Source organism: Rattus norvegicus, chromosome 6 (genome assembly GCF_036323735.1).
Source record: "Rattus norvegicus strain BN/NHsdMcwi chromosome 6, GRCr8, whole genome shotgun sequence".
In the NCBI taxonomy this organism is placed as follows: domain Eukaryota; kingdom Metazoa; phylum Chordata; class Mammalia; order Rodentia; family Muridae; genus Rattus; species Rattus norvegicus.
In genome coordinates this window covers 98,575,244-98,602,836 of record NC_086024.1, presented here as the reverse complement: position 1 = coordinate 98,602,836, position 27,593 = coordinate 98,575,244, and the positions used below count along the sequence as shown (strand labels likewise).

Below are 27,593 nucleotides of genomic sequence, written 5' to 3'. Positions count from 1 at the left end.
GACCTCTGAGAGGAGGAAATCTTAATTGAGAAAATGCTTCCGTAAGATTAGGCTGTAGGCAGAGCATTTTCTTAATGATTGACACAAGAGGACCTAGCCTACTGTGGCTGGTGCCACCCCTGGACAGGTGATCCTGAGGTGTATGAGAAAAGAGGCCCACAAAGATTCAGGTTAAACAAGGTCCCAGCACAGAGAGAGAAGTGGACATAGGATCCCACTCAGACACAAGAAGCTACAATGGATATCTGCTGGCAAAGGGAAAATTAGTTTTCGCCAATGGAGTCTCACTGGGTATATGAACACACACCAGGGTAGGCTTTATGCCCAGGAGTATTTGGCCAACACAAAACAAACTCGGTAGTATTTTTGTAGAGTTTTGTCTCACTTTGTATTGTTTGGACCTTTTTTCCTTTGTTTTATTGGTCTTTTGCATGTATGTTTTAGTTTCTGGTTTTGTGGATTTGAATGTGTTTGTTTTACTTTTTTTTTAAGAATGAGAAGGAGATAGAACACAAAATTAAGTAGATATGTGGGGGGGGGTTCTTGGAAGAAGAAACATTATCAAAAATTATGAAATTTTCTTTCAATTTATAAAAAAATAAATAGTCTGAATATTAAGCCATAGGGAGCACGACAGTCAGCCCCACCCCTCCGTGGCCTCTACATCAGCTCCAGCCTCTAGCATGCTGCCCCATTCGAGTTCCTGTCCCAGCTTCTCTCACCCATGGCATGTGACCTGAGTCTTATAAGCTAAAACAACTGCCCTCCCCCAGGTTGTTTATGGTCACAGTGTTTTACTACAGCAATAAAAACCCTAAGACATCTATATAAATGCAAAGATGTATTTTATATGCTTCCTTCACATAGCATTTTGTTGTGTTTCTATAGCCTGTTATATTTTCCACTTGTAATGATTTAAGATTTTGGAAACTAACATTTTCAACTAGAGCATCTAAGCTTTCTCAGATTCACAGCCGATCTGTGAGAGTGCCTCACCTTACCGACTGTGCAGTCCTTGCGGTGCAGAGACACTGCCCTGTCACAGTGAGAACAGTGGCCACTGGGATCTGATGACTGTCAGATCACTGAATTTCTCGGGACTCAGGCTTACTCCTATATTTTCTACTAGAACAAAAGAGGTGATAGACCTTCCTGACTCAGACTTATTACCCTCGAAGTCACTCCTGTGGAAAACTAGTGCTGGCTAAACATGACAGTAATAAAATAAAAACAAGTTTGTTTGTTTGTTTTTTTTGTTTGGTTAGGGTTTTGTTGGTTTTGGTTTGTTTTAATGAGAGGTTTAGGAAAGAATTGGGGATATACCTCGAGGGTAGAGTGTGTCCCTGTGAGTGCTGGCTTCCATCGCCAGCACCATAATAAATAATTTAAAAACAGGAAACGACACTAAGCAACACTAGACAGGTGAGGTACCGTGTGCCATTCCTAGATCTATAAGCAGTGATGACTTGTATGGGGCTCTCGTTTCTTCTGCACAGCAGCCAGCCCCCGATGGTCCATGAACAGAGCAGCCCAAGCTTTCTGCTGCCCCATTCTTTGGGTTTGTTACTGCTGTTGATACCCAGCACATCATTTGGCTCAAATACATCTATGATACAGAAATATCAACTTATTAAAGTTTCTGGCACTTGCCAAACAGAGCAAAGGATAGTAGCTAGTCAAGAAGTAAGTGTTAGATCAAAATGAACTGTATTTAGATTGGCCTCCATAAATCAGATGTTTTTAATTAGGAAGCTATTAAAATGGCAAATAAGATTTTTTTTTAAATTTTACACTATTTTCAAACTGTTGGCTGAACAAGCTGTTTCCTGAAGATGGTGTTCATATCAGTACCTAGAGTCTCAGTGAGTCCCGGCTCCCATTGTCACTGATAGAGACAACACAGATGGCTGAGGTTGGTCTGCATCTGAAAGACACTCAATGACCAGCAATTATACAACAGGTTTTAACCTCCTTCCATTAGGTTTGCAGTGAGGGAAGCATGAATCTTTCATCTAATGAAATTTTCATGCAAAAGCAGAAATCTACTCCATCACAATTGCTAACCCATTGAATATATGTTCTACAAGGTCAGAGGACACAGTCCCACTGTCCCATTCATCCTGGGCCCCCTCATGTCTCTGAATGAAGGTATCAACTGAAACTCTCAAACTAAATCAATGCTAACAACGATTTGTTGTTTTTCCCACCATTTCCTCTCTGTTGTTTATGCAAGCCTTCAACCCAAGCAGATAGTCAAATCACTCATTACTGAAATGACTATCGCTACCCAGTTTATCTCCTTCATTAGCAGTTATGAAGATTAGGTTTCCTGGCGTCCTTGATGCCCGGGCTCTTAGGATAGTGATGCTAATATCATGACAATGTCAATGCTTTTGTGTCTGGCAAGCATTAATAATCAGATTCCCCTGAGATCCCATCAGAATCAGCAGCCTTAATGGGATCTTTGTGGTTACAAACAGAAGTAGGCTAGGCACGGGGTACACAATGTCTCTCGGGTCTGCTCAGACAAAGTGGCCCCAAAGAACATTTAAAAACACTGCTTTTGGGGCTGGGGATTTAGCTCAGTGGTAGAGCGCTTACCTAGGAAGCGCAAGGCCCTGGGTTCAGTCCCCAGCTCCGAAAAAAAGAACCAAAAAAAAAACAAAAAACAAAAACAAAACACTGCTTTTCCATTCTCCTTGCCACTGACAGAGAATTCCACATGAGAACTGTAAAGCACTCTTTTCTGAGTATGATGCTGTAGCCAAATGTCTCGTAAGTGACTATATACATATGACCTCACACCAATATATACCTATACTATATTATACATATACATCAAATACACGTACATGTATGCATATACATACACATATACAATCACTGCAACAATTCAGTAAAAGCATACATAAACACATGCACATATGCATCTATAATCATTACATCTACTTAGTTAAAACAAAATGCTAGTTATATTTCTATTTTAAGCCCTCAATGCCCACCAGCTGCCTTTTCCCTCTCTTCCTCTTTCCAGTCTTTCAGTTTCTCACAAAAAAAAGTCACAGACACCAAACAACTCCATGGTCTTCTACTCACATGGTGCAACTCACAGTCAATCAGGACTCACACCCACCTCCTGGGAAGAAGGAGAGTCCACAAGCAAACCATCTACATCTCATTCCAAACAGAATCGTAGTGTTCCCCAAGTCCCACAGAGGAACAGATAATGACAGGAAATCCCTGTGTCACATGAAAAGGGTATTTCCTGTCAGCCTTCATTCTGAACAGACTCTCACAGTGAATATACATGGTTGAAGTAGGTTCAGCTTCCATAGGAAAACTCTAAGTGGAACTAATATGAGTTAGGAATTTAACCACAAAGGCCAAGTATAGAAAGAATAAGATCTACAATGACTATGAAGGTTTCTGACCTAGAACAATGAGGCGTGAAAGTTAGTTGCCATGAGCATTACTGTCTAGAGAGCAGAGGGTAACAGAGTGACTTAGAAAGATCAAAGGCTTTCTTTACATCACCTAAAACAAGTGGTAAGGTTCATTCCAAAGAGCATACATACCAGAAGCACTCGCTTTTTTTCCAGTTAGCTAGATTTTTTTTAAACTTTTATTTAGAGAAAATAAATAGCAAATAGTTCAAATCTGGATAACTAATCAAAGTTGTCTATGTTTGTCGAATTTGTGTGTGTCTTTAGGGCTTTTTTTTAAACATTCATAATTAAGTAACAACAACAAAGAATGACCTCTACAAACCCAAAATGGGAGATGAAGACTTGGGGCTGAAAGATGGCTCAGTGGTTAAGAGCACTGGCTGCTCTTCCAGAGGTCCTGAGTTCAATTCCCAGCACCCACACGGTGGCTACAACCACCTGTAATAGGATTTGATGCCCTCTTCTGATGTGTCTGAAGACAGTGACAGTGTACTCACATACATGAAATAAATAAATCTTTACAAAAAAACACTCAACAGAAAGATGGAAGGTTCCAGTTGAATATAAATTTGAAAAAAAAAAAAAGAGTCAAAGTAAGGACAGACGAAAGGGCTCAGCTGTTAAAGGTTCCTGATGTTAACTAAGTAAGCCTGAAGACCTCAGCTCAGTCCCTAGGACCCACGTGTAGGAAAGAGAGAACCGACTTTCAAAAGTTAAGTTGTCCTCTAAACTGCACACATGTACACACGCATGCACCACCTATACACAGTCAGGTGCAAATGAACACACACACACACACATGCCTACACACACAGGGAGATGCTCATGTGTGCATGCCTACTAAATGTAGTAACAAAATTTAAATATTCGAAGTGCTCATACTTCAAAAGTAGGTTCCTCCCACCAGTCTCCTATCAAATGCCCTACACTTTTATGAATTGACAATTGTAAATTAACGTTCTACCAAGCAGGTTTTAAGCAAACAAGAATCCTCTCTGCCACTTACAGTAACTGTTTTTTAAGTCTGAAGAACTGTTTACAGGATCCAGAGTAGAAAAACTACAACAACAAAAAAAAAAGATGAAAAATGCTTTTGGAATTTCTAAATGTACACACTTCAAACATCTGTCATCTTGTCATTAAACTTCAATCATCAAACCTGGAGTCACAGGATTTCAATTATAACAGGGACTTTTATGAAGAAGGCCTCACCCCTTATTCGTGGTCTAGAAGAATATAAACCGTATGATGAGTAACTATCAACGGACCCTTTCTTTTATTTGTAATCTGCCATGCTAAGCAAGCCATGCGAGTTTTAAACCAGTGACTTCAATAATCCCTTTAAAACAGATTACTCACACAGTGAAGTGCGTGGGGTCCCAGACACCCACCTCTATGCTAGAGCAGTGATCCTTGCTACTAACTCTATTCTATTCAGACAATAACTCCTTGTCTGCCGCCTACCCATAAATGATTCTTTAAAAGATTTAAAGCATATGTCTTTTTAAAATACATGTGAGCGCTACTGCCTGGCTGACAAAAGAAACACAAAAATCCAAAATCCTGTGGCAAATGTAACTAAAGCTGCCTTGTGGTGTCCTTTAGACTGTCTGTAACCTGGTGAGATTTCTCTGGAAATGTCAAAGAGAGAACAATGGTTCTAATAGTACTATTCTTTAATGTCGGCAGTCAAACCTCTTAATTTATTATTGTAGCTTGCTCTCCTATGATAAAAACTAGTGATGGTGAACACTATCTCTAGTAAAAAGAATGAATGATAAAGGGCTCATTCTATTCATCCTGTGAGGACTACTGTGAGAGAGAGCTGCTTCTAGCAGCCAAGCAACAAACAGGACGAGGTGAGTCCATCTGCACAGTCGAGGCTTATATAGAGCTGTCTAGAACTTGCCATAGTGAAACTCCATGCTATCACCATCTTCAAACAGAAAAGGCTCCAGGGTTTCTGCTAAAAATAAGATGGAATTCTGTACATCAGACACATGAGCCCATATGCTATACAGTTATTGGTGAAGTGGAAAACCACGGTGGAAATCTGTAGCTTTTGAGACCGTGATGTGTGTTTGGGAAGTTCTCACACTTGGCTGTTAAACATTTCCAGCAGTGATCCATACTTACAGCAAGCTTCAGGCTTGCTTTTATTAATAGCCGACATCACAGAGGAAGCGCAAATGCCACATGAAGAATCTGTTTCTAAGGTAACTCGCCATGCGTGCTTATGTAAATAACTCAGAAGCGAGCTGCTCAACTGTGAGTGTGCCCAGATCTGTCAAGAGTTTCACGATTCCTCCCAACCTTCCAATTTCATGCTCTCGTCTCTACATTCAGTTGGCCGGATAACAAGTTCACGGCCTGGATGACTACAGCCCACGTTTCTAAGTTGTGAGAAAGGAGATAGTGAGGAATGGGGAGCTTAAGGGAACATCACCTCTTGAGAAAAGTGAGAGAAAGAACTTGAGACAAGAGAGTATAGTTCAGAAATGAATCATCATTGTTACTGGGTGTCAGCAGTGGATGGTAATGGGTCCATTACCCATTCTCTCTCTTTCTTGTGTGATTGAACATTTTTCTAATAAAGGGGTTTTTTTAATGGCAACCTTTTCACAACCTTTCTGCCAAATCACTGGAGGGAATAAGAACAGAACCACAGAAGGTAAGTTCCTGTGAAGGTTAATTGTGTGTGTCAAGTTAACTGGGCCACTGTGCTAAAATACCGGTCAAAGATCATTCTGGGTGTTTCTTGAGGGAACCCTTTGTGTGAGACTGATGTGTAAAGTGATGAGCTTTATGTGAAGCAAATTGTCTTCTGCTGTGGGTAAGCCATAGCTGAACACTTCAAGTCTCCACGCAAAGGCTTGGAGAAGGGGGAATTCTGCCAGCAGACAGCCTTCTGGCAGGACTGTAACACTGAGTCTTTCCTTGGTCTCCAGTCAAGCAGCCCACCCTGAAGACCTAAGCTTGCCAGGTTCCTTAGCCACATAACTCATTAAAAACCAATCAAGCTCTTCTTTCTTTCTTCCTGCCACTCTCTTTTACACACACACACACACGCGCGCGCGCGCGCGCGCGCGCGCGCGCACACACACACAAAACTATGGCATGCTCAGACATTTCAGGTATTCTATCCAGCATTAAACAGTGTATTTATAATCCCATTTAATATGAAACTCTGTCTCATCAATTAGTCTTTATTTTATGCGCTTATCCCATTTATAATAACCTGTAATTATTTCAATTATTTGCCTCTTTAGTTTTACCTGCCTTCACTAAAAGAACGCAATTTTCAAAAGACTAATGACTAACTACTCCTCTGTGCCATTTCACTTCCAGCACTTTGTTCAGAATGTCACCGGCCACAGAGTCCCAGTAAACACTAATGCACAGAGAAATGAGTATCCTCCAAGCAGCAGCCCTCAACTGATTCCTTTGGAATTTTCACCCACAGACACAGAGTTCAATTAGTCATACTATGATGGCCCTATCTGAGCTATCAACAAGCTTAGATAATTTTCCAGAGTGCAAGACCAAAAATCAAGTCACAATAATTGGTGTCTCAATCAAAGTTACCCAAACAAGTTGGCAGTCATTACAATGAAATATAAGCTTTGCTGTATTTCTTCCAGGGTCACAGTCTCAGTTGTTTTTATCTCCTGTATTTGGTGGAAGCATTTCTCCAGCCCAGTGAAAAGACATTTCATACACAGATATGCAGATTCTGCGACCCAAGGTGATGAGATCAGAAGAGAAAAGACCATGCAGCTTAGCTTGCTAACAAACCTGCCCTTATTTTGCCTATGTCCAGTGGGGAAGGGTAACAGGAACGATGAAGGGAATAGTTCATGCTTCCAAACAAAGACGTAAAAGTGAGGATTTAGGAAAGTAGATCTCAACTTTCAAACAATTATCCATATCCATAATTTTCAAAAATCATAATGTAATCTTAAATCTGGAAATTAAAAATAATGTACCTGCCAGGTATTGATGGCACATGCCTTCAATTCCAGCTCAGGAGGCAAAGTCAGGTTGATCTTTGTGTTCAAGGCCAACCTGGTCTATAGAATAAGTTCCAGAGAAACCCTGGCTCCAAAAACCAAAAACTACCTCATTGGCATGCGTGGCTTTTAATCATCTTCTTAGAAAAAGAAGAGTGGAAGAATATTGGGCCTCTGTTGGTTATGAAATATTTGGTTTATTTAAAATTCATCTGAGTAATACATACTGACAGAAACCTGTTAGATGCTACTACTCAAAATACGATACCAAAAATCCACTAACCCACTCCTGCAAGGTAACTATGAATCATTCTGCTCTTACATTACCTGTAGAGGTCACCCCCTTAACTATATCTAACTCACCAACCATACTAAAAACCTGAGATATAAAAAAAAAAAAAAAAAAAACCTGAGATATGAAGTACACACCAGTTAGGTGGGCACAAGCCTGCATGTCCCTCTTTATCACAAAGGGCTGAAAGAAAAAGTAAAACCATGAATATATATATATATATATATATATATATATATATATATATATATATTGACCATTAAATTATATAACTATCTTGTTTTCTTTGCTTTCATATTTTGGCTTTTAGGTTTTTAGGATAGAATCTGGCAGTGAATCCCAGGCTGGCCTCAAACTCCCAGCCTTCCTACCTCATTCTCAGAAGTGCTAGAATTACAGGTATACTCTACTATGCCCAGGAATGTATCTATATATTTGTATTCTTATAAATGTCTCATATCTTGATTCACATCCACAAAATTTTTCATTGCCTTTTCTTATTTTGACATAAAAGAAAAACAGTGGTGGTTAAAATAATTATTATAACACTGATTAAATATATAGCTGAGAGGTTGGGGATTTAGCTCGGTGGTAGAGAGTTTGCCTAGCAAGGACAAGGCCCTGGGTTTGGTCCTCAGCTCCGAAAAAAAAAAAAATACATAGCTGAGATAGTCACATGCTTCTGTTTTAGACAAGTTTACTGAAAATTTTTCCCATAATTATGAATGAATATATATATATATTATATATATATACACACACACACACACACACACACACATATATATATATATATATATATATATATATATATATATCCATAGGGACTTATAGGGACTGGAACTATTGGGAAGTGTGGCCTTGTTGGAGTAGGTGTGGTATTGTTGGAGGAAGTTTTTCATTGTGGGGGATGCACTTTAAGGTCTCAGAAACTTAAGCCAGACCAATGTGTCCTATTCTCTAATTGCTTCCTGTGGCTCTAGATGCAGAACTCTCTCTAGCATCATGTCTCCCTGCACATTGTCATGCTTCCCACCATGATAAAGATAGACTATACTCTGAACTTAAGCCACAACCAATTAATGTTTTCCTTTATACAAGTTGTCTTGGTCATAGTGTCTCTTCACAGCAATAAAACCTTAAGACGGAAGTTGGTACCAGGAGTGGGGTATTACTCTAATAGGCCTGACCATGTTTTGTTTTGTTTTGTTTTTATAGAGGAATGTAAATTTGGAGACTTTGGATCAGAAAATCAGTTGAATCCTTTAATTAGAGCTTAATAGGCCATTCTAGCAGGAACATGGAAGACCATGGTGCTGAGTGTCATTTGACCTCTGGGGACCTGGTTCAAGTGGTTTTAGAAGAGAATGTTAAATGTGGCTTAGAGGCTGTTCTTGTGATATTCTGGTGAAAAATGTGGCTGCCTTTTGCTCTTGACCAAAGAAAATTTGTTTGGGGATAATTTGAAGAGTTCTGGATTGTGTTTGCAGAGATTTCAAAACAGCCTAGTTTGAACTGTGTCCTGTGGTTATTAGTGGCTGTGCAGAGCTATAGTGAAAACAAATAGGGTAAACAAGGAAAGTTACAAATTGTACAATTTGAGAAGAAAAGGAGCACCAGGAAGTGGGATGGAGCTATATCCTTGGTTCAGGGAGATAAACAGATTAAAGAAAATCCTGGTGTTAAATAGAATAAAGGGAGTGATGACCTCAGAAAAAGATCCCACCTAGCTAAGCTTCTAAACTTGTGAAAAGGAATTTAAAAGGTTAGAGCCAGGTGTGTTGGTGCGCACCTTTATTCCCAGCACTTTGGAGGCAGAGGCAGGCAAATCTCTGAGTTAGAGGCAGCCTGGTCTATAGATCAAGTTTCAGGGCAGTCAAACCCAGACAGTGAAGGAATCCATCAAAAACAGAAAGCTAGTGAAGATGTAATTGAATGAGGGGACCGTGTTCCAGCCCCAGCAAACGACAGAACTTGGAAGCTTCAGGGCATGGTTCTGGCTTTAGAGAAAGGAATATAAGAAAGAGGTATAGAAGCTCCCTCTGCAACTAAAGAAAGCTGCTGAGGCCAGGCATGTGTCGGGGCTGTCCCTTCATGTATGTCTAGAGAGGCCGCTGTATAAAGATGGAGCCTGAGTTGCCTTGAAGACCATAAAATGTTGGAGATGCCAGAGTTGTGGACTACTTGTGGAGGAAACTGCCAACCAGGAGTAGAACCAGTCCTAAAGAAAGAAATGTGCTGCAGTCAACAGAGCTGAAAAGGGTTGGAGAACTGAAGAAAGCTTTGACATCAGACATGGAGACACAGAGTTTAGAGTTTGTCTTCAGTCTTACTTTGATACAGTATTTTCTCACCATGCTCCATTTCCTCCATTTTGGAATGGTGTTGTGTATCCTGTGCCACTGTGTGTTGGAAGTATGTGAGCTGCTATTTTCATTTTGACTTTACAGGGAATTACACTTAAGAGATTGCGTGCATCTCAAAAGAACCTTTGAACTTCAGACTTTGGAACAGTTGAGACAATTTTTTGACTATTCCAAATAGTGGAGATTATGACAGACCATGAGGACTTCTGAAGTTGTACTAAATGCATTTGGTACTCTGATAGAGCTACAAGCCTACGGGGGCCATGAGGTAGAATGTGGTAGTTTGAATGAAAATAGACTCACAGGGACTGGCACTGTTGAGAGATGTAGCCTTATTGGAGTAGGTATGGCATTGTTAGAGGAAGCGTGTCATTGGAGGCAGGCTTTGGGGCCTCTAGTGCTCAAGCTAAGCTCAGTGTGGCATTCTTCCCCTGATGCCTGCCAATTTGGATGTAGAGCTCTCAGCTTCTTCTCCAGCACCATGTCTGCCTGCATATCACCATGCTTCCCATCATGATGATAATGGACTAAACCTCTGACCTGTAAGACAGTCCCAATTAAATGTCTTCCTTTATAAGAGTTCCTTGGTCATGGCGTCTCTTTGCAGAAATAGAAACCCTAAGACATCTATAATATGTTCATCTCAAATCCTCAAATACTCATTACTTAAGTCTACAAACCCAGTTTTTGTGCATTAAGTGCAGGCGAGGAATATACCTCTCTCACTGTCCAGGATAAAACAGAAGCGGTATGGCAGAAGGTCACTAAAGCACTGGTGGGCAGAAGCACCCACAGTGGGGAGTGTTCGTCTTCAGTCCTTGATTGGGGTACCCCACCTCACCCCAACATTTTCAAAACACCTGGAATTCTTTAAAGCTACACATTGCTTCCCCAGCTGCTGCCACTCCCTATTCTTAATTAACTAATTTGCAGTGGACTTTGGGCAATAGCTTTTGTAAAAATCTTTTGATGGTTGGAACCTAGCACAGATCAATTTGACCTTGAACTATAATCTCTGGTACCTAACCATAGTCTATATAATAACCATCTAATAGGCTATTGTTCTATCTTTGTAAAACCTTCCTAACCCTGCCTGGGTAGTGTGGGGAACAATTACTAGAGGATAGTAAAAAGAAAATCATATGTTCCATTCTTAATCAACTCTCCTAATTCCATTAAAAAACATTCCCATCCTCTCCCTACAGTAAATTGAATGGTGGCCCCCAAAAGTTATGCTATATCTGTAGCCCTAGAACCTGGGCATGTTACTTTATTTGAAATGTATATATATATATGTGGGGGGAGGGGGGCAAGTATCCGCTGATGCAATTAATGACCTGTGATGAAACAAGTTTCCTGGGTTTATCATAGTGAGGACTAAATACAATAACAAGTGGCAAACTAAAGACAGAAATATAGAAGAGAGAGGTAGTGTGCAGAGGGAAGAAGAGACTAAGGTATTCAAGCACAAGCTAATGGATTCCAAGGTCAATCCACCAGACAAGGATAGGGGCAAGGAGCCAACTCCTCCCTGGAGCCTCCAGAATGTGAGTGGTCCAGTGAGCATCCTAACTTCCAGACATGATCAGATCTGGAATTGTACCAGAATGAATTTCCACAAAGACATCAAGTATACAGCAATCTGCAATAGCAGCTGCATAAAAGGAGTTCACCCCCAAACCCACCTGTCCAACTCCTACTGCACCTGTCCTCACTGTAAAAGTATGATGGACTGAGTTGAATTGAGGAAGTGAGAAGAGGAGAAAAACAGAAATTAAAGTTCTGCCTCTGGGGTTAGGCAAGCATAAGTCTGAGTTTTGACAGTTAATAGCCTAGGGTAAATATTCATCTTAGTAAGTCACAGCTTCCTCACCCATAAAATAGATGATAATAGGATGTGCTTGAACTACTTCATAGGAAATATGTATTTGAACATACTATAACTCAAATGTATAGATTCATTTTTTTTAAAGTTGCAGCCATAATAGCCCAAGTAGAAGGAATTACTGGGAAAAGTAGTGGATGTCTGCTAGACCAGGAAATGACTTCAGAGTTGCAGACAAGGATGAGGATGTACAAGCAGACTTGGAAAGGACCATAGCAGAGTCCTTACAGAGCAGGGGTTCTCAGCCTTCCTAACGTGCAGCCCTTTAATACAGTTCCTCATGTTGTAGTGACTCCCAACCATAGTTATTGCCATTGCTACTTCATAACCGTTGTGTTGCTACTGTTATTAATCATATTGTGAGTACCTGTGTATTTCAGTAGTCTCAGGCAACCCCTGTGAAAGGGTCATTCAACCAACCAAAGCGTCAGGACCCACAGGTTGAGAACAGCTGGTCTAGAAACGGTTAGAGAGAAGTTGTTACCTGTTAACATTTGATCATTTCAGAGGATCTGCTGTCATTGCAGCTGCTGAGAACCAGCTATGTGTCTGATTGCTTAAATATAAAAAACAATTTTTTTTTTGCTTTCCTGTTCATTCTTAAATAAGGACCTCCTGTTGGGTGCAGTGTGTGAAGGCTGTCTCTGTGTGTCCAATTGTTGATTGCTGTATAGCAGAGAGCTGAGTCCTGGCCCGATTTCGGTAGTTATTTTCATTTTTCACCTGCCTTAGTATTTTGTAAATACCTTTCCTCCCTAACCTGTTGATTGGCTTAATAAAGATCTGACAGCCAAAAACTAGGAAGGGAAGGGAAGGCAGAACTTCCAGGCTGAGAGAAGGTCTCTGGGAAAACAAACTGAGGCAGGGAGATTCTACAGTTGGACGTGGAGGTGGTCAGGTGGTCAGACATGCTAGAAGTGAGAGAGGGATAAAGAAGTAGCCACATGGTAGGTAGTGGGCTAAAATAACAAAATTGTTAGATGTGCTAGCCAGGAGGTAGCCCAAGCTAAAAGTCTGAGCTTTTAGAAATATTAATAAGTTTCTGTGTCATTATTTTACTGCTGATAGGTCCAGAACGTTCTTCTATAATTTCCCGTCTTTCTTTCTCTGGAGTCCCGTTCCCCTATCCAGCACTGAGAAACTGAATTCTCAACTTACCGACTCAATATGATTACATCAGTTTCATTATGGATAAATAATCTGGTCTTTAAGAGTTACACGCTCTCTCCCATGATCCTTTAAAACAAAGACCTTGCCGTACAGATTTAAGCTTATTTAGAACAATACACTATTCCTGTTGCCTATCTCTGATAAGAGGTATCAACCTCTGACCTGAGAGCAGTACTTGGAAGGTATTCATGTACCTCTTGATGGCATTCAGGCTGCAAGGATAACATAACTGACAAAAAATGCAGAGCACTTGAAAGAATTGTAAGAAGACAGGGCTGGGGGTATGGTTCAGTTTGCTGAGTGTTTCCCTGGACTACACAGAGACCTGGGTTTGATTCCTAGCACAGCATAAGCCAAGCATGGTGACTATCTTAGTTTGGATTTTATTGCTGTGAAGAGACACCATAACCAAGGCAACTTTTGCAAATTACAACATTTAATTGAGGGTGGTGTTCAGGTTCCAAGGTTCAGTCCCTTTTTTATCATGGCAGGAAGCATGGCAGCTTGCAGGCAGACATGGTGATCAAAGGAGCAAAGAATCCTATATCTTCGTGTAAAAGCAACAGAAGGAGACTGCCTTTGGCAGGCAGTTAGGAAGAGGGTCTGGATCCTACTGGCCAGACTTGAACATATATATGTGACCTAAAATCTCCACTTTCACAGTGACACATTTCCTCTAACAAGGCTATACCTCTTCCAATAAGGCCACATGTCCTAATAGTGCCACATCTCATGGGCCAAGCATATTCAAACCACCACATTTCCCATAGCCCAAGCATATTCAAACCACCACAGTAGCACACAACTATGATTTCAGCACTCTAAAGGTAGACCAGTTGGCTGGGAAGTTCCAGATCATTCTCAACTCTACAATAAGTTTGAAGCCAGCTAGAACTACAGGAGACCCTGCTTTAAAAACAAGAATTCAAGATTAACAGCAGAGCCTTAGAGCAGCACAGAGCCTGTCTGAGTGTCGATCTTTTGCCCTTATACAAGTTGCTTGCCTGGGAAGTCACTCCCAACTCCATGAACCTTGGGTCTTTTACTGCCCCAGCCTCCAACACAGACCCATGTGACACCAAGGCACATCACAACTCTCTCATGGGAACATAAACTTTTATTCACCACTGTCTCCTCTGAGTACCACAGGCCCATGCAGAAACTTCTGAAACACCTACTATGTGAACTTCTCACCTGGGAAATTCCTAAGGAAAATCTATTGAGTTCTTTCCCTCCAAATCCCCACCCTACAACTTTTTACCCCACTGCAGCCTAACAGGCTTTCTGAGGAAATCTACCTCAGTTCCAAATGGAAGCTTATCTAGTTTCACTTTCTGATACTTTCAGGCCATGGATGGAGTCTGGTCTTCCTGCTATAGCTGCTGAGACAAGTTATATATCTGCCAGTCTTTTCAGGAGTGTATCTAGAGGAATGTTCCAGGCCTTCAATATCTGTTTGCCTGTTACCCTTCCAAGCCATGACTCTACTTATCTAGAAGTCAGAGGTCCTGGTTCCCTCCCTGACTGAGAAGGACAGCCTTATATCATATCTTTTGGGATAGCACATCACCGCTCCAAATTCTATATTTTGCCTTTGATACATATAGAAGTCACTTGGAAAAACAAGCATGGTCAAACACACTTGTAATCCCAGAACTCAATACTTTGAAAGTAGAGTCCAGAAAATCAGAAGTTTAAGATCATCCTTGGGAGGCCATCTGGCTCATGTCAGGTAAAGGTGCTTACTGCCAAGCCTGCTGACCTATGTTAGATCCTGAAGACCTACATGTCAGAAGGCTAAAACAAAGTCCTACAATTTGTCCTGTGATTTCCGCATATGTTCGGTGCTATTCATAAATACACGCACATATACCTGCACATGCACAGAGACACAGAGACACACAGACACACACAGACACAGACACACAGACACACAGACACACACACACACACACACACACACACAAAGTGATGAATTATAATAATAATAGATTAGGAATGGTTTTCACTTATATAGCAAGTTTAGGGCCAGTCTGTCTCAAGAAATAATTCTTTAGAGAGAACAAAATAAAATCCATTTAGTCCACTTATATTTATCCTCTGTCTGTCCCCCTCTTTCTTTCTCAACTTTCATTGTGGGGTTTACTTTCAAAAAATTTTCTAACTCACAATTGAAGAAATCCTTCTTGGCTCTAAGTGATATCCCCCCACCCTCAGCCAAAAATAAAAAAAAAAATCACTACTAGTGATCAACACAGCATCTTAAAAGAGAAAGAAAGAAAGCAAGCAAAAAACATGTATGGAATCCTGGGTAGGTCCATGGAATCCTGGGTAGGTCCATGGTAGTAGCAAGTGCTGAACAAATGTCAGCTGCCATCGATCACTCTTACTACCTGTGTTTCTAGGAAGACACCGATCCACCTCATCTCCCCCTTTCTAATTCCAGACACAGTGATATGTGTGTTCTGACTATGGAGAAATACATGGTCTAAAAGAAGATACTGTATTTCTCAGGCAAACCTTTTTTTTTTTTTTTTTTTTGCACAGTAGATACAGAAAACAAATCAGTGCTTCTTCATCTCTGACATTACCAGATGAGCTAAGGGGCTTCTTTCCTATTCCAAACTCTTGCCTCATAGCATTAGATTAGAGTGGTTGCTTAGTTGTGGATGCTAAAGCCATCTTTTTAGTCCTCAATTTTTTTGGGTTTCAGACAGCACAGTCTAAGAGCAGGACGGCCTAGTTGATGTTTAATCTTTCTTATTAGGTCTCTTCCATTCACAGAGCTCCAGAGGTTGCTATGGTAACCCTATGAGCTGAATAGGATCACAGAATGAGAACTGGGAGAAACTAGTCCAGACTTATCAATTTGCAAATGAGGACTTAAGGCCCAGAGAGGTAAAGTGGGTTTCCCAAAATACTGTGGCCAATTAGCACCAAAGTAAGCTCCAAGAGTCCACCCCATGCTTTCCTCCATCACAGGAGGCTGCCTTCCTTCCTTAATGTTTGTCAAAATATGTTAGGAACATCCCAACTTCACTAAGAAATCAGTGCACTAAGGATGACAATTAATGAAAATATCAAAGGTTAGGTAAAATGTGCAATAGAAGCGTGTTTTCCATGGCTTCTAATCCATGATAATGAACCTTTCAGGGAAGAGATGTCAAAAGACAGTGGTTGCTTCTTCTGGGTTGTCATCTGAAGAATCTCCTGATTTGGCTCTTTTTTAAAGCTCCCCTCCTGGTGATCCTGCTCTGAGTCTGAGGCAAGTGCTTTCCAGTGTTTTTGTGCTTTCTTGTTATTGTTTCATGATCTCAAAACTTCAACTTATCTGCAAGTATAATTTAGAATCATCCCTAGAGCACTCCAAAAAAAACAAAAATTCATGATCTAAGACAAAAAAAGGGGGGGTGGTGTGATTAAAACAGCTCCAGCCTGAATTCTAGCCATTATAATCTGCAAAGGAGAACACCTCATCAGCTTCAGTCTCCCAGCTTAAGTATAGAATGGGATGCATTGACATACATCATCTTGCTTGTTTGCTCAATGGCCATAGTCCATGTGGACCATCAGCATAGACACCGCACCAGAACTTTTACAAAATACATCATTTATTATAAGACAACTCTGCCAGCATCCATAATCCCAACATCTCAAAGAGACTAAAGGTCAGAATGGTTCCCCTAACTCACCAAGGTCATATCAGAGTGACAGTCAACTCTGAGGGAGACGAACCATTCTGAATCCTGCCTCCTTACTAGACTCTAACCAAGTAACACTGGCTCTTCTCCATTAACCTAGCCCCAGCTGGGACAGTAGTGGGCTAAAGGAGTCACAAGTCCTCGATTTGATATGACAAGCTCCATTAAATATCCTGTTCTGTTTTCTAAAGGTGAGTCAGATACCTTGAGTGGAGTTCAAAAGAGCAAGACCATTGTAGCAGTGCCAGTTAGCTGCCAACTACAGTATTCTTCCCCTTGACTGACTCTGCAGTCACTCAAATGTGCTCACATGTGATTTGATACTCTGTCCCTCCAAAGGTGAAGCCTAGTTTCCAGTCCCCCTGGGCATAGACTAGAATCAGTGAAAACAGAAGCAGACAGAAGTAGCCACGTATGACTTTGTAGATGAAGTTGTAATAAAGGGGAAACATGCCTCCTCTATTCTCTGTGAGTCTTGAGTTCAGAAAACAGTTGCTAAGTCTTGAAAGTTCAAGGAGCCCTGGAGGTATCTACTACAAAGACTGGAACTGAGCCTCCTGCCACTCTGATAGTATCATTGCCCACTGACTTATCTGTACCCTCAAGAGAGACTCTGATCCAGCACATCCAACTAGGCTACTCCTATGTTTCCAAACTACCAAAATATGTAGTTTGAGATAGATGTATAAGCAATTAAGTTCTGAGTGATCTGTCATAGAACAATAGATAATTGGCCAGCTTAAATGTCTAAAGTATGTCCCTACCATCAAAAAAGCTGATTTATCTGTGGTTAAAAAGACTACTGTAGGGGTTGGGGATTTAGCTCAGTGGTAGAGCGCTTGCCTAGCAAGCACAAGGCCCTGGGTTCGGTTCCCAGCTCCGAAAAAAAGAAAAAAGAGAAGAAAAGGAAAAAAAAAGGCTACTGTATCAATGAACCCAATGTTCTGTTTGGTTCATGGCTTGCTTGGAACTGAAAGAGGTTCTCACAGCCTTGGACCTACCCAAAAAAAAAAAAAAAAAAAAAAAAAGCATACAAAGTTGTTCCTTAACACAAACCCTGAGGGACACTCTCAGAATCTGGCTACTAATAGCAAGAGAACTGCCCCTCCTTGTCTAACCTCCGTGGATGACAGCCTGGACCATGTGATAACAACCTACACCCTGTGGTGACAAGCTGCAACGGTGTCTCCCATCACTAAACTCTATACTTAAGCAAATCAAAAGCCACTTGCGTCTTCAAGAGCAAGTGGTCACTTTTCCTTGGGACTTCCCCTTCCTCAAACAGAGTTAGATACAGAAACTGGAATTTTCTTTCTGGAAAAGAGAATGTTGTATTCCAAGGTGAGAACGGTCCTTGAACACTGAATACCTCAAAAAAAACAAAAACAAAAAAACAGCTAAATCAGTCACAAGTCAGGATTGTTGCAATGTTGTGAAGGCAAAACATTTCCAGATTCTTATCACTCAACATACACTTTTTCTCCTTCGGGATTACTAAATGAGGGGAGGGAGGAGACAAACTCAGGATCTAAAGAGCAGAGAGTATGGAGAGTGGAGGTAAGTCTTTCCCCATATGCTCTAAGGACAAAAGGAAGAGCTAATGTATCCTTTGGTGATGCCATTTATCTTGTCTACCATAGCTATTGCTGGCCAGCTCAGCTGGGAATTCTTATGGGGCCACCTTGGGGAAAAGTGCCACTTTTTAGTATATTCAAATAGTAGCAGGTTGCTGGGCTCAGGAAAATACAAAGCACGGTGCTTACCCGCTCCTGTGTGGGCCCCGGTCTTGTCTCTTGAGTGCTTTCTCTTCCCTCGTCGCTCTGGATGTGGATGTCCTCTTACGTTTTCAGTGCACAGCTTCTTGTTGATGAAGAGGACAAGGACAGCCAGAAGGACAACAAAGACCCCAATAGCAGACAGGAAGCCAATAGCTTCAGGAGTGACTAGGAAGAGAACAAAAGTGGGGAAAAAAGTCACCGCTATTCTAAGCACCCAACTTTTGGTTCTCACAACTGAACATTCAGCTCTGATACCTGTTTCTCAGTAATATCCCAAAACTGAGCTAAGGGGAAAGAAAGGGGCTGTGACTGTGTTCATGTGACAGACCTCATGGTTTTGCATGTAGGGTTTCTTCTACATGACATACAACTCTTCTTGCTTCTATTGTGAGCCTGGTATTTATTGTCACAAACATAAAGACAGGTTCTTCAAATAGGTTGTAATGCTAATGGTTGGCCAGTCCCGTGCTGCTATAAAATACAACTTTCAGGAGCATATGAATTAAGCAACTTGAGAAAGACTTTTCAGGATATATCCATCTTTGTTGGCAAATGAAAGAAAAGCCATTTCTTGGGTATGTTTTTACAGGCCCAAATATGCAATGTGGTGGTTAGAGTACTCCATATATTTTATTGGTTATTTTATTTACATTTCAAATGTTATCCCCCTTCCCAGTTTAAAGGGCATTCAGAGACTGCCCCCCCTAGAGATCCATCCCATCTGCAGACACCAAACCCAGACACTATTGCTGATGCCAAGAAATGCTTGCTGACAGGAGCCTGTGATCCTGGTATAGCTGTCCTCTGAGAGGCTCTGCCAGAGCCTGACCAATACTCTACATATTTTAAAGAGTCCCTGATATTTAGTTTTTTAATTCTTCTATAAGCACTTAAAACAGGAACATTAGATTCAGTTTAGAGAAGATTCCTGTGACAGTTAAGTCAAGATAACACTCAGTAAAGAAATCTAGAAATTAATTTGTACATACAAAGGAATAAATTGCAGAACAAATGTCAAATAAGAGTGAATCATGAGAAAAAGTATACATGAAACTTGGGGAAATAAGAGAAATTTTAATGGCCAATCATGGTTGTCAATCTTACTCTATCTGGAATCAACTTAAACCTGAGTAGCTGGGCCTGTCTATAGGCATTTTCTTGAATAGAACATGAGGTGGTTTGAATAGTTTGGCTCCCATAGATTCATGTGTTTGAATGCTTCGCCCACAGAGAATGGCTCTATTAGGAGGTATGGCCTTGTTCAAATAGATGTGGCCTTATTGGAGGAAGTTTGACACTATGGGGGAAGGCTTGAGGTTTCCTATGCCTAGGCTTCCCCCAGTGTGGAATCACAGTTTCCTCCTGGCTGCCTGCAGAACAAGACGTAGACCTCTCAGCTCCTTCCCCAGCACCATGTCAGACTGAAGGCTGCCATGATTCCTGTCATGATGATAATGGAATGAACCTCTGAAATTGTTAAACCAGCCCCAATTAAACAGTTGCCTCTATAAGAATTGTTTTTGTCATGGCGTCTCTTCACACCAATAAAACCCTAAGACAGAAGTTAGTACCAGGGTCTGAGGTATTGCTATGATAGGCCTGATAAGACTTTTGTTTGGAGGAATGTAGATTGGGGAATTTGAAAAGCTGCTGAGGGTGATTTGAACTGTAGGAGCTTGAATCAAGAGGCTTCAGAGGAGAATAATTTTAGTATGTTGCCTATTCTTGTGATATTTTGGTGATGCCTGAGGGTAAGTCTAATATAAAGAGATTTCAATTAATTGCATTGACAGGAGTCTCAAAAAAGTCCAACATAGACTCTGTTCTGGGGTTCACTCTTATGAGGATCATTTTGGTCAAGCAGAGCAAGCTTAGAAAGGAAAAGTACAAAATGTATGGTTCAAGTAAGAAAGGGACACCAGAAACTGAAATGGAGCTGAATTCTGTGTTCAAGGAGATAAACAGAATAAGAGAGTGGTACCTTGGGGCAAGATCCCACCCAGCTAAGCTTATTGTTTATGTGCTTGCCATTTCACAATGAATAGCTATATTATGTGTTATTATTTGGCTATTGTTTTCACTTGGACTTTTAATCTGGAGTGAACTACAATCCAGAAATGGAAGACAAAGGCTTTTGATCCAGATCTTGATGTGGGATGGCATGTACTTTTGATCTGGATGTTCAGGCATCCTAACCATGAAAAGCTTAGGCCCAGCAGACATCCCGAGGCTGCAGGACAGACTGCTACCTCTGCACACCTCAGCCCACATCCCTGGTCCAAGGGGAAACTGAACAGTGCCGCTGGACAGAGGGATATAGGAAAAGACAGCTGCCAGTACCCGCGGATCTGGTCTGCGCCCAAGTCCAAACTGATCCCGCCAAATAGCTCCCTACACCCAAATCCCATGGGGGAGAGAGCTGGAACCTCAGAAGTGTGGATACCCCTGGGAAATCGGAGGAGAATACCCTCTGCCCATAGTCCAGACCCAAGAGGGAATCTCATAGTGCCAACTGTGCCCGCTGGGTACAAGGACCTACATGGGCAAACAGGGGCAGGACCTTTTGATTCCTGACCACGCCTAGAGCTGGAAGACAGTCTCCAAGAATGCCACCACAGCTGAGAGCAGATCACCTGATCTCAGGAAAGGCTGAAAGAAAAGAGGAAACCAGTTCTACAGGAGTGCTGACACAGAGGCCTACAGCAGGGCCAAGTCACTCCCAGAAACAGCAATACAAGTAAACACCAGAGACAACCCAATGGCTAAAGGCAAGCCCAGGAACCTAATCAACAGAAACCAAGACTACTTGGCATCATCAGAGCCCAGTACTCCCACCAAAGAAAATACTGGATATCCAAACACACCAGAAAAGCAAGATTTAGATTTGAAATCACATTTTTTGATAATGATGGAGGACTTTAAGAAAGACATAAAGAACTCCCTTCAAGAAATGCAGGAAAGCACAAGTAAACAAGTAGAAGCCCTTATAGAGGAAACACAAAAATCACTGAAAGAATTACAGGAAAACACAACCAAACAGGTGAAGGAATTGAAAACAGAAATAGAAACAATTAAGAAAGCACAAAGGAAGACAACTGTGGATATAGAACACCAAAGGAAGTGACAAGGAGCCGTAGACACAAGCATCACCAACAGAATGCAAGAGATAGAAGAGAGAATCTCAGGAGCAGAACATCATAGAAAACATCGACACAGCTATCAAAGATAATGTAAAACACAAATAGCTCCTAGCCCAAAACATTCAGGAAATCCAGGACACAATGAGAAGATCAAACCTAAGGATAATAGGTATAGAAGAAAGTGAAGACTTCCAACTTAAGGGGCCAATAAATATACTCAACAAAATTATAGAAGAAAACTTCCCTAACCGAAAGAAAGAGATGCCCATAAACATACAAGAAGCCTACAGAACTCCAAATAGATTGGACCAGAAGAGAAATTCCTCCTGTCACATAATAGTTAAAACACCAAATGCACAAAACAAAGAAAGAATATTAAAAGCAGTAAGGGAAAAAGGTCAAGTGACATATAAAGGCAGACCTATAAGAATTACACCAAACTTCTCACCAGAGACTATGAAAGCAAGAAGATCCTGGACAGATGTCATACAGACCCTAAGAGAACATAAATGCCAGCCTAAGTTACTGTATCCAGCAAAACTTTCGATTAACATAGATGGAGAAACCAAGATACTCTATAACAAAACCAAATTTATGCAACATCTTTCTACAAATCCAGCCCTACAAAGGATAATAGATGGAAAACTTCAACACAACGAGAGAAACTACCCCGTACAGAAAGCAAGAATATAATTTCCTTGCAATGAAACCAAAAGAGAGACAAACAAACATAATTCCACCTCTAACAACAAAAATAGCAGGAAGCGACAATCACTATTCCTTAATATCTCTCAACATCAACGGACTCAATTCCCCCAATAAAAAGACATAGATTAATAGACTGAATACGAAAAGAGGACCCAGCATTTTGCTGCATGCAGGAAACACACCTCAGAGACAAAAACAGACACTTTCTCAGAGTAAATGGCTGAAAAACAATTTTCCAAGCAAATGGCCTTAAGAAACAAGCTGGAGTTGCCATTCTAATATAAAATAAAATTGACTTCCAAGCAAGAGTCATTAAAAAAGATAAGGAAGGACACTTATATACATCAAAGGAAAAATCCACCAAGATGAACTCTCAATCCTAAATATCTATGCTCCAAATGCACCTATATTCATAAAAGAAACCTTACTAAAGCTCAGAGCACACATTGCACCTCACACGATAATTGTAGGAGATTTCAACACCCCACTCTCATCACTGAACAGATCGTGGAAACAGAAATTAAACAGAGACATAGAGAAACTAACAGACGTTATGAATCAATTGGATTTAACAGATATTTATAGAACATTTCATCCTAAAACAAAAGGATATACCTTCTTCTCAGCACCTCATGGAACCTTCCCCAAAATTGACCATATAATCAATCACAAAACAGGCCTCAACAGAAACAGGAAGATAGAAATAATTCCATGCATCCTATCAGATCACCACGCACTAAGACTGGTCTTCAATGAGAACAATAATAACAGAAAGACCACATATACATGGAAATTGAACAATGCTCTACTCAATGACAACTTGGTCAAGGAAGAAATAAAGAAAGAAATTAAAGACTTCTTAGAATTTAAGGAAAATGAAGATACAACATTCCCAAACTTATGGGACACAATGAAAGCGGTACTAAAAGGGAAACTCATAGCTCTGAGTGCCTGCAAAAAGAAACAGGAGAGAGCATAAGTCAGCAGCTTGACAGCACACCTTAAAGCTCTAGAACAAAAAGAAATAAATAAACCCAAGAGGAGTAGAAGGCAGGAAATAATCAAACTCAGAGCTGAAATCAACCAAGTAGAAATGAAAAGTACTATATAAAGAATCAACAGAACCAAAAGCTGGTTCGATGAGAAAATCAACAAGATAGATAAACCCTTAGCCAGACTAACCAGAGGTCACAGAGAGTGTATCCAAATTAAGAAAATCAGAAATGAAAAGGGAGACATAACAACAGAATCTCAAGAAATTCAAAAAATCATCAGATCCTACTACAAAAGCCTATATTCAACAAAACTGGAAAATCTGTAGGAAATGGACAATTTCCTAGACAGATACCAGGTACCAAAGTTAAATAAGGAACAAATAAATCATCTAAACAACCCCATAACTCCTAAAGAAATAGAAGCAGTTATTAAAAGTTTCCCAACCAAAAAGAGCCCAGGTCCAGACGGGTTCAGTACAGAATTCTATCAGACCTTGATAGAAGACCTCATACCAATACTGTCCAAACTATTCCATAAAATTGAAACAGATGGAGCACTACCCTATTCCTTCTATGAATCCACAATTACTCTTATACCTAAAGCACACAAAAACCCAACAAAGAAAGAGAACTTCAGACCAATTTCCCTTATGAATATTGATGCAAAATACTCAGTAAAATTCTTGCAAACCAAATACAAGAACACATCAAAACGATCATCCATCATGATCAAGTAGGCTTCATCCCAGGCATGCAGGGATGGTTTAATATATGAAAATCCATCAATGTAAACAAACTATAAACAAACTCAAAGATAAGAACCACATGGTCATTTCATTTGATGCTGAGAAAGCATTTGATACCTGGAAGTCCTGGAAAGATCAGGAATTCAAGGCCCATATCTAAACATAGTAAAAGCCATATACAGCAAACCAGTAGCTAACATTAAACTAAATGGAAAGAAACTTGAAGCAATCCCACTAAAATCAGGGACTAGACAAGGCTGCCCACTCTCTCCCTACTTATTCAATATAGTACTCGAAGTCCTAGCCAGAGCAATCTAATGAAAGGAGGTCAAAGGGATACAAATTGGAAGGGAAGAAATCAAAATATCACAATTTGCAGATGATTTGATAGTGTATTTAAGCAACCCCAACAGTTCCACCAGAGAACTACTTAATCTGATAAACAACTTCAGCAAAGTGTCGGGTTATAAAATTAACTCAAACAAATCAGTAGCCTTCCTCTATTCAAAGGATAAACAGTCTGAGAAAGAAATTAAGGAAATGACACCCTTCACAATATTCCCAAATAACATAAAATATCTTGGTGTGACTTTAACCAAGCAAGTGAAAGATCTGTATGAAAAGAACTTCAAATCTCTGAAGAAAGAAATTGAGGAAGAACTCAGAAGATGGAAAGATCTTCCATGCTCATGGATTGGCAGGATTAATATAGTAAAGATGGCCATTTTGCCAAAAGCAATCTACAGATTCGATGCAATCCCCATCAACATTCCTACTCAGTTCTTTATAGAGATAGAAAGAGCAATTTGCAAATTCATTTGGAATAACAAAAAACCCAGGATAGTGAAAACTATACTCAACAATAAAAGAACTTCTGGGGGAATCACCATCCCTGACTTCAAGCTGTATTACAGAGCAATGGTGATAAAAAAAAAAACTGTATGGTATTTGTACAGAGACAGGCAGGGAGATCAGTGGAACAGAATTGAAGACCCAGAAATGAACCCACACACCTATAGCCACTTGATCTTTGACAAAGGAGCTAAAACCATCCAATGGAAGAAAGATAGCATTTTCAACAATTGGTGTTGGTTCAACTGGAGGTCAGCATGTAGAAGAATGCAAATTGATCCATTCTTATCACCATGTACAAAGCTTAAGTCCAAGTGGATCAAGGACCTCCACATCAAACCAGACACACTCAAACTAATAGAAGAAAAAGTGGGGAAGAGTCTCGAACACATGGGCACTGGGGAAAATTTTCTGAACAAAACACCAATGCTCTAAGATCAAGAATCAACAAATGGGATCTCATAAAGCTACAAAGCTTCTGTAAGGCAAAGGACACTGTGGTTAGGACAAAACAGCAACCAACAGATTGGGAAAAGATCTTTACCAATCCTACATCTGATAGAGGGCTAATATCCAAAATATACAAAGAATGCAAGAAGTTAAACCTCAGAGAGTCAAATCACCTTATTAAAAAATGGAGTACAGAGCTAAACAAAACATTCTCAGCTGAGGATTATCGAATGGCCAAAAAGCACCTAAATAAATGTTCAACATCCTTAGTCATCAGAGAAATGCAAATCAAAACAACCCTGAGCTTCCACCTCATACCAGTCAGAATACCTAAGATAAAACACTCAGGTGACAGCAGATGCTGGCAAGGATGTGGAGAAAGAGGAATATTCCTCCATTGTTGGTGGGATTGCAAACTGGTACAACTACTCTGGAAATCAGTCTGGAGGTTCCTCAGAAAATTGGACATTACACTACCTGAGGACCCAGCTATACCTCTCTTGGGCATATACCCAAAAGATGCTCCAACATACAACAAAGACACATGCTCCACTATGTTCATAGCAGCCTTATTTATAATAGCCAGAAGCTGGAAAGAACCCAAATGCCCTTCAACAGAGGAATGGATACAGAAAATGTGGTACATGTACACGATGGAGTACTATACTCAGCCATCAAAAGCAATGACTTCATGAAATTTGCAGGCAAATGTATGGAACTAGAAAATATCCTGAGTGAGAGAACACAGTCACAAAAGAACACACATGGTATGTACTCACTGGTAAGTGGCTATTAGGAAAAAAGCTCAGAATACCCACAATACAACTTACAAGTCATATGAAGCTCAAGAAGAAGGAAGGCCAAAGTATGGATGCTACAGTCCTACTTAGAAGGAGCAACAAAATAATCATGGGAGATAGAGGGTGGGAGGGACTTGGGAGGAAGAGAAGAGGGGGAGAAGAGAAAGGGGCACAGGATCAAGTGTGGGGTGAGACAGGGAAGATGTACAGAGGTCAGGAATTTGAACTGAGGTATGTAGCAATGAGGGATGGGGAACTGGAAGTAGCCAACAGAAAGTCCCAGATGCCAGGAAAACAAGAAGCTCCTAAGACCCAACCGGGATGACATTAGCTGAAATTCCCAACAAAGGGGAGAGAGAACCTGTAGAGACCATATCCAGAGGTTAGACATGGCCCCCAATTGAGGGATGGGAACATCCACCCTTCTCAAAAAATTTTTTTTCATCTTTATTAACTTGAATATTTCTTATTTACATTTCGATTGCTATCCCCCTTCCCGGTTTCCAGGCCAACATCCCCCTAGCACCTCCTCCTCCCCTTCTCTTCGATGTTCCCCTTCCCATCTTCCCCCCATTACTGCCCTCCCTGCAACAATCACGTTCACTGGGGTTTCAGCCTTGGCAGGACCAAGGGTTCCCCTTCCACCGGTGCTCTTACTCGGCTATTCATTGCTACCTATGAGGTTGGAGCCCAGGGTCAGTCCATGTATAGTCTTTGGGTAGTGGCTTAGTCCCTGAAAGCTCTGGTTGCTTGGCATTGTTGTTCATATGGGGTCTCGAGCCCCTTCAAGCTCTTTCAGTCCTTTCTAAGATTCCGTCAACAGGGGTCCCATTCTCAGTTCAGTGGTTTAATGATGGCACTCGCCTATGTATTTGCTGGAATGCCGAATGGCTGAGAAACACCTAAAGAAATGTTCAACATCTTTAGTCATAAGGGAAATGCAAATCAAACAACCCTGAGATTTCACCTCACACCAGTGAGAATGGCTAAGATCAAAAACTCAGGTGACAGCAAATGCTGGCAAGGATGTGGAGAAAGAGGAACACTCCTCCATTGTTGGTGGGATTGCAGACTGGTACAACCATTCTGGAAATCAGTCTGGAGGTTCCTCAGAAAATTGGACATTACACTACCTGAGGACCCAGCTATACCTCTCTTGGGCATATACCCAAAAGATGCTCCAACATACAACAAAGACACATGCTCCACTATGTTCATAGCAGCCTCATTTATAATAGCCAGAAGCTGGAAAGA

The 27,593-nt window shown here is 40.8% G+C and overlaps 1 protein-coding gene and 1 long non-coding RNA gene across 4 annotated transcripts in view; one reads left to right on the top strand and one right to left on the bottom strand.

Moving 5' to 3' along the window:
• Syt16 (synaptotagmin 16) overlaps window positions 1-27,593 on the bottom strand; it is a 278,725-nt gene that overhangs the window by 132,470 nt on the left and 118,662 nt on the right. For all 3 annotated transcript variants that reach the window (XM_063262672.1, XM_039113257.2, XM_063262673.1), the window contains exon 2: window positions 18,634-18,813. Coding sequence is in view for 1 of the 3 variants with exons in the window: in XM_039113257.2 (XP_038969185.1) it covers window positions 18,634-18,813 (180 nt within the window). In the remaining 2 variants the exon portion in view is untranslated. The remainder of the gene's footprint in view (window positions 1-18,633; window positions 18,814-27,593) is intronic.
• The window catches only part of LOC102550910 (uncharacterized), a 77,686-nt gene that overhangs the window by 37,473 nt on the left and 12,620 nt on the right, over window positions 1-27,593 (top strand). The gene's annotated exons all lie outside the window — the stretch shown is intronic.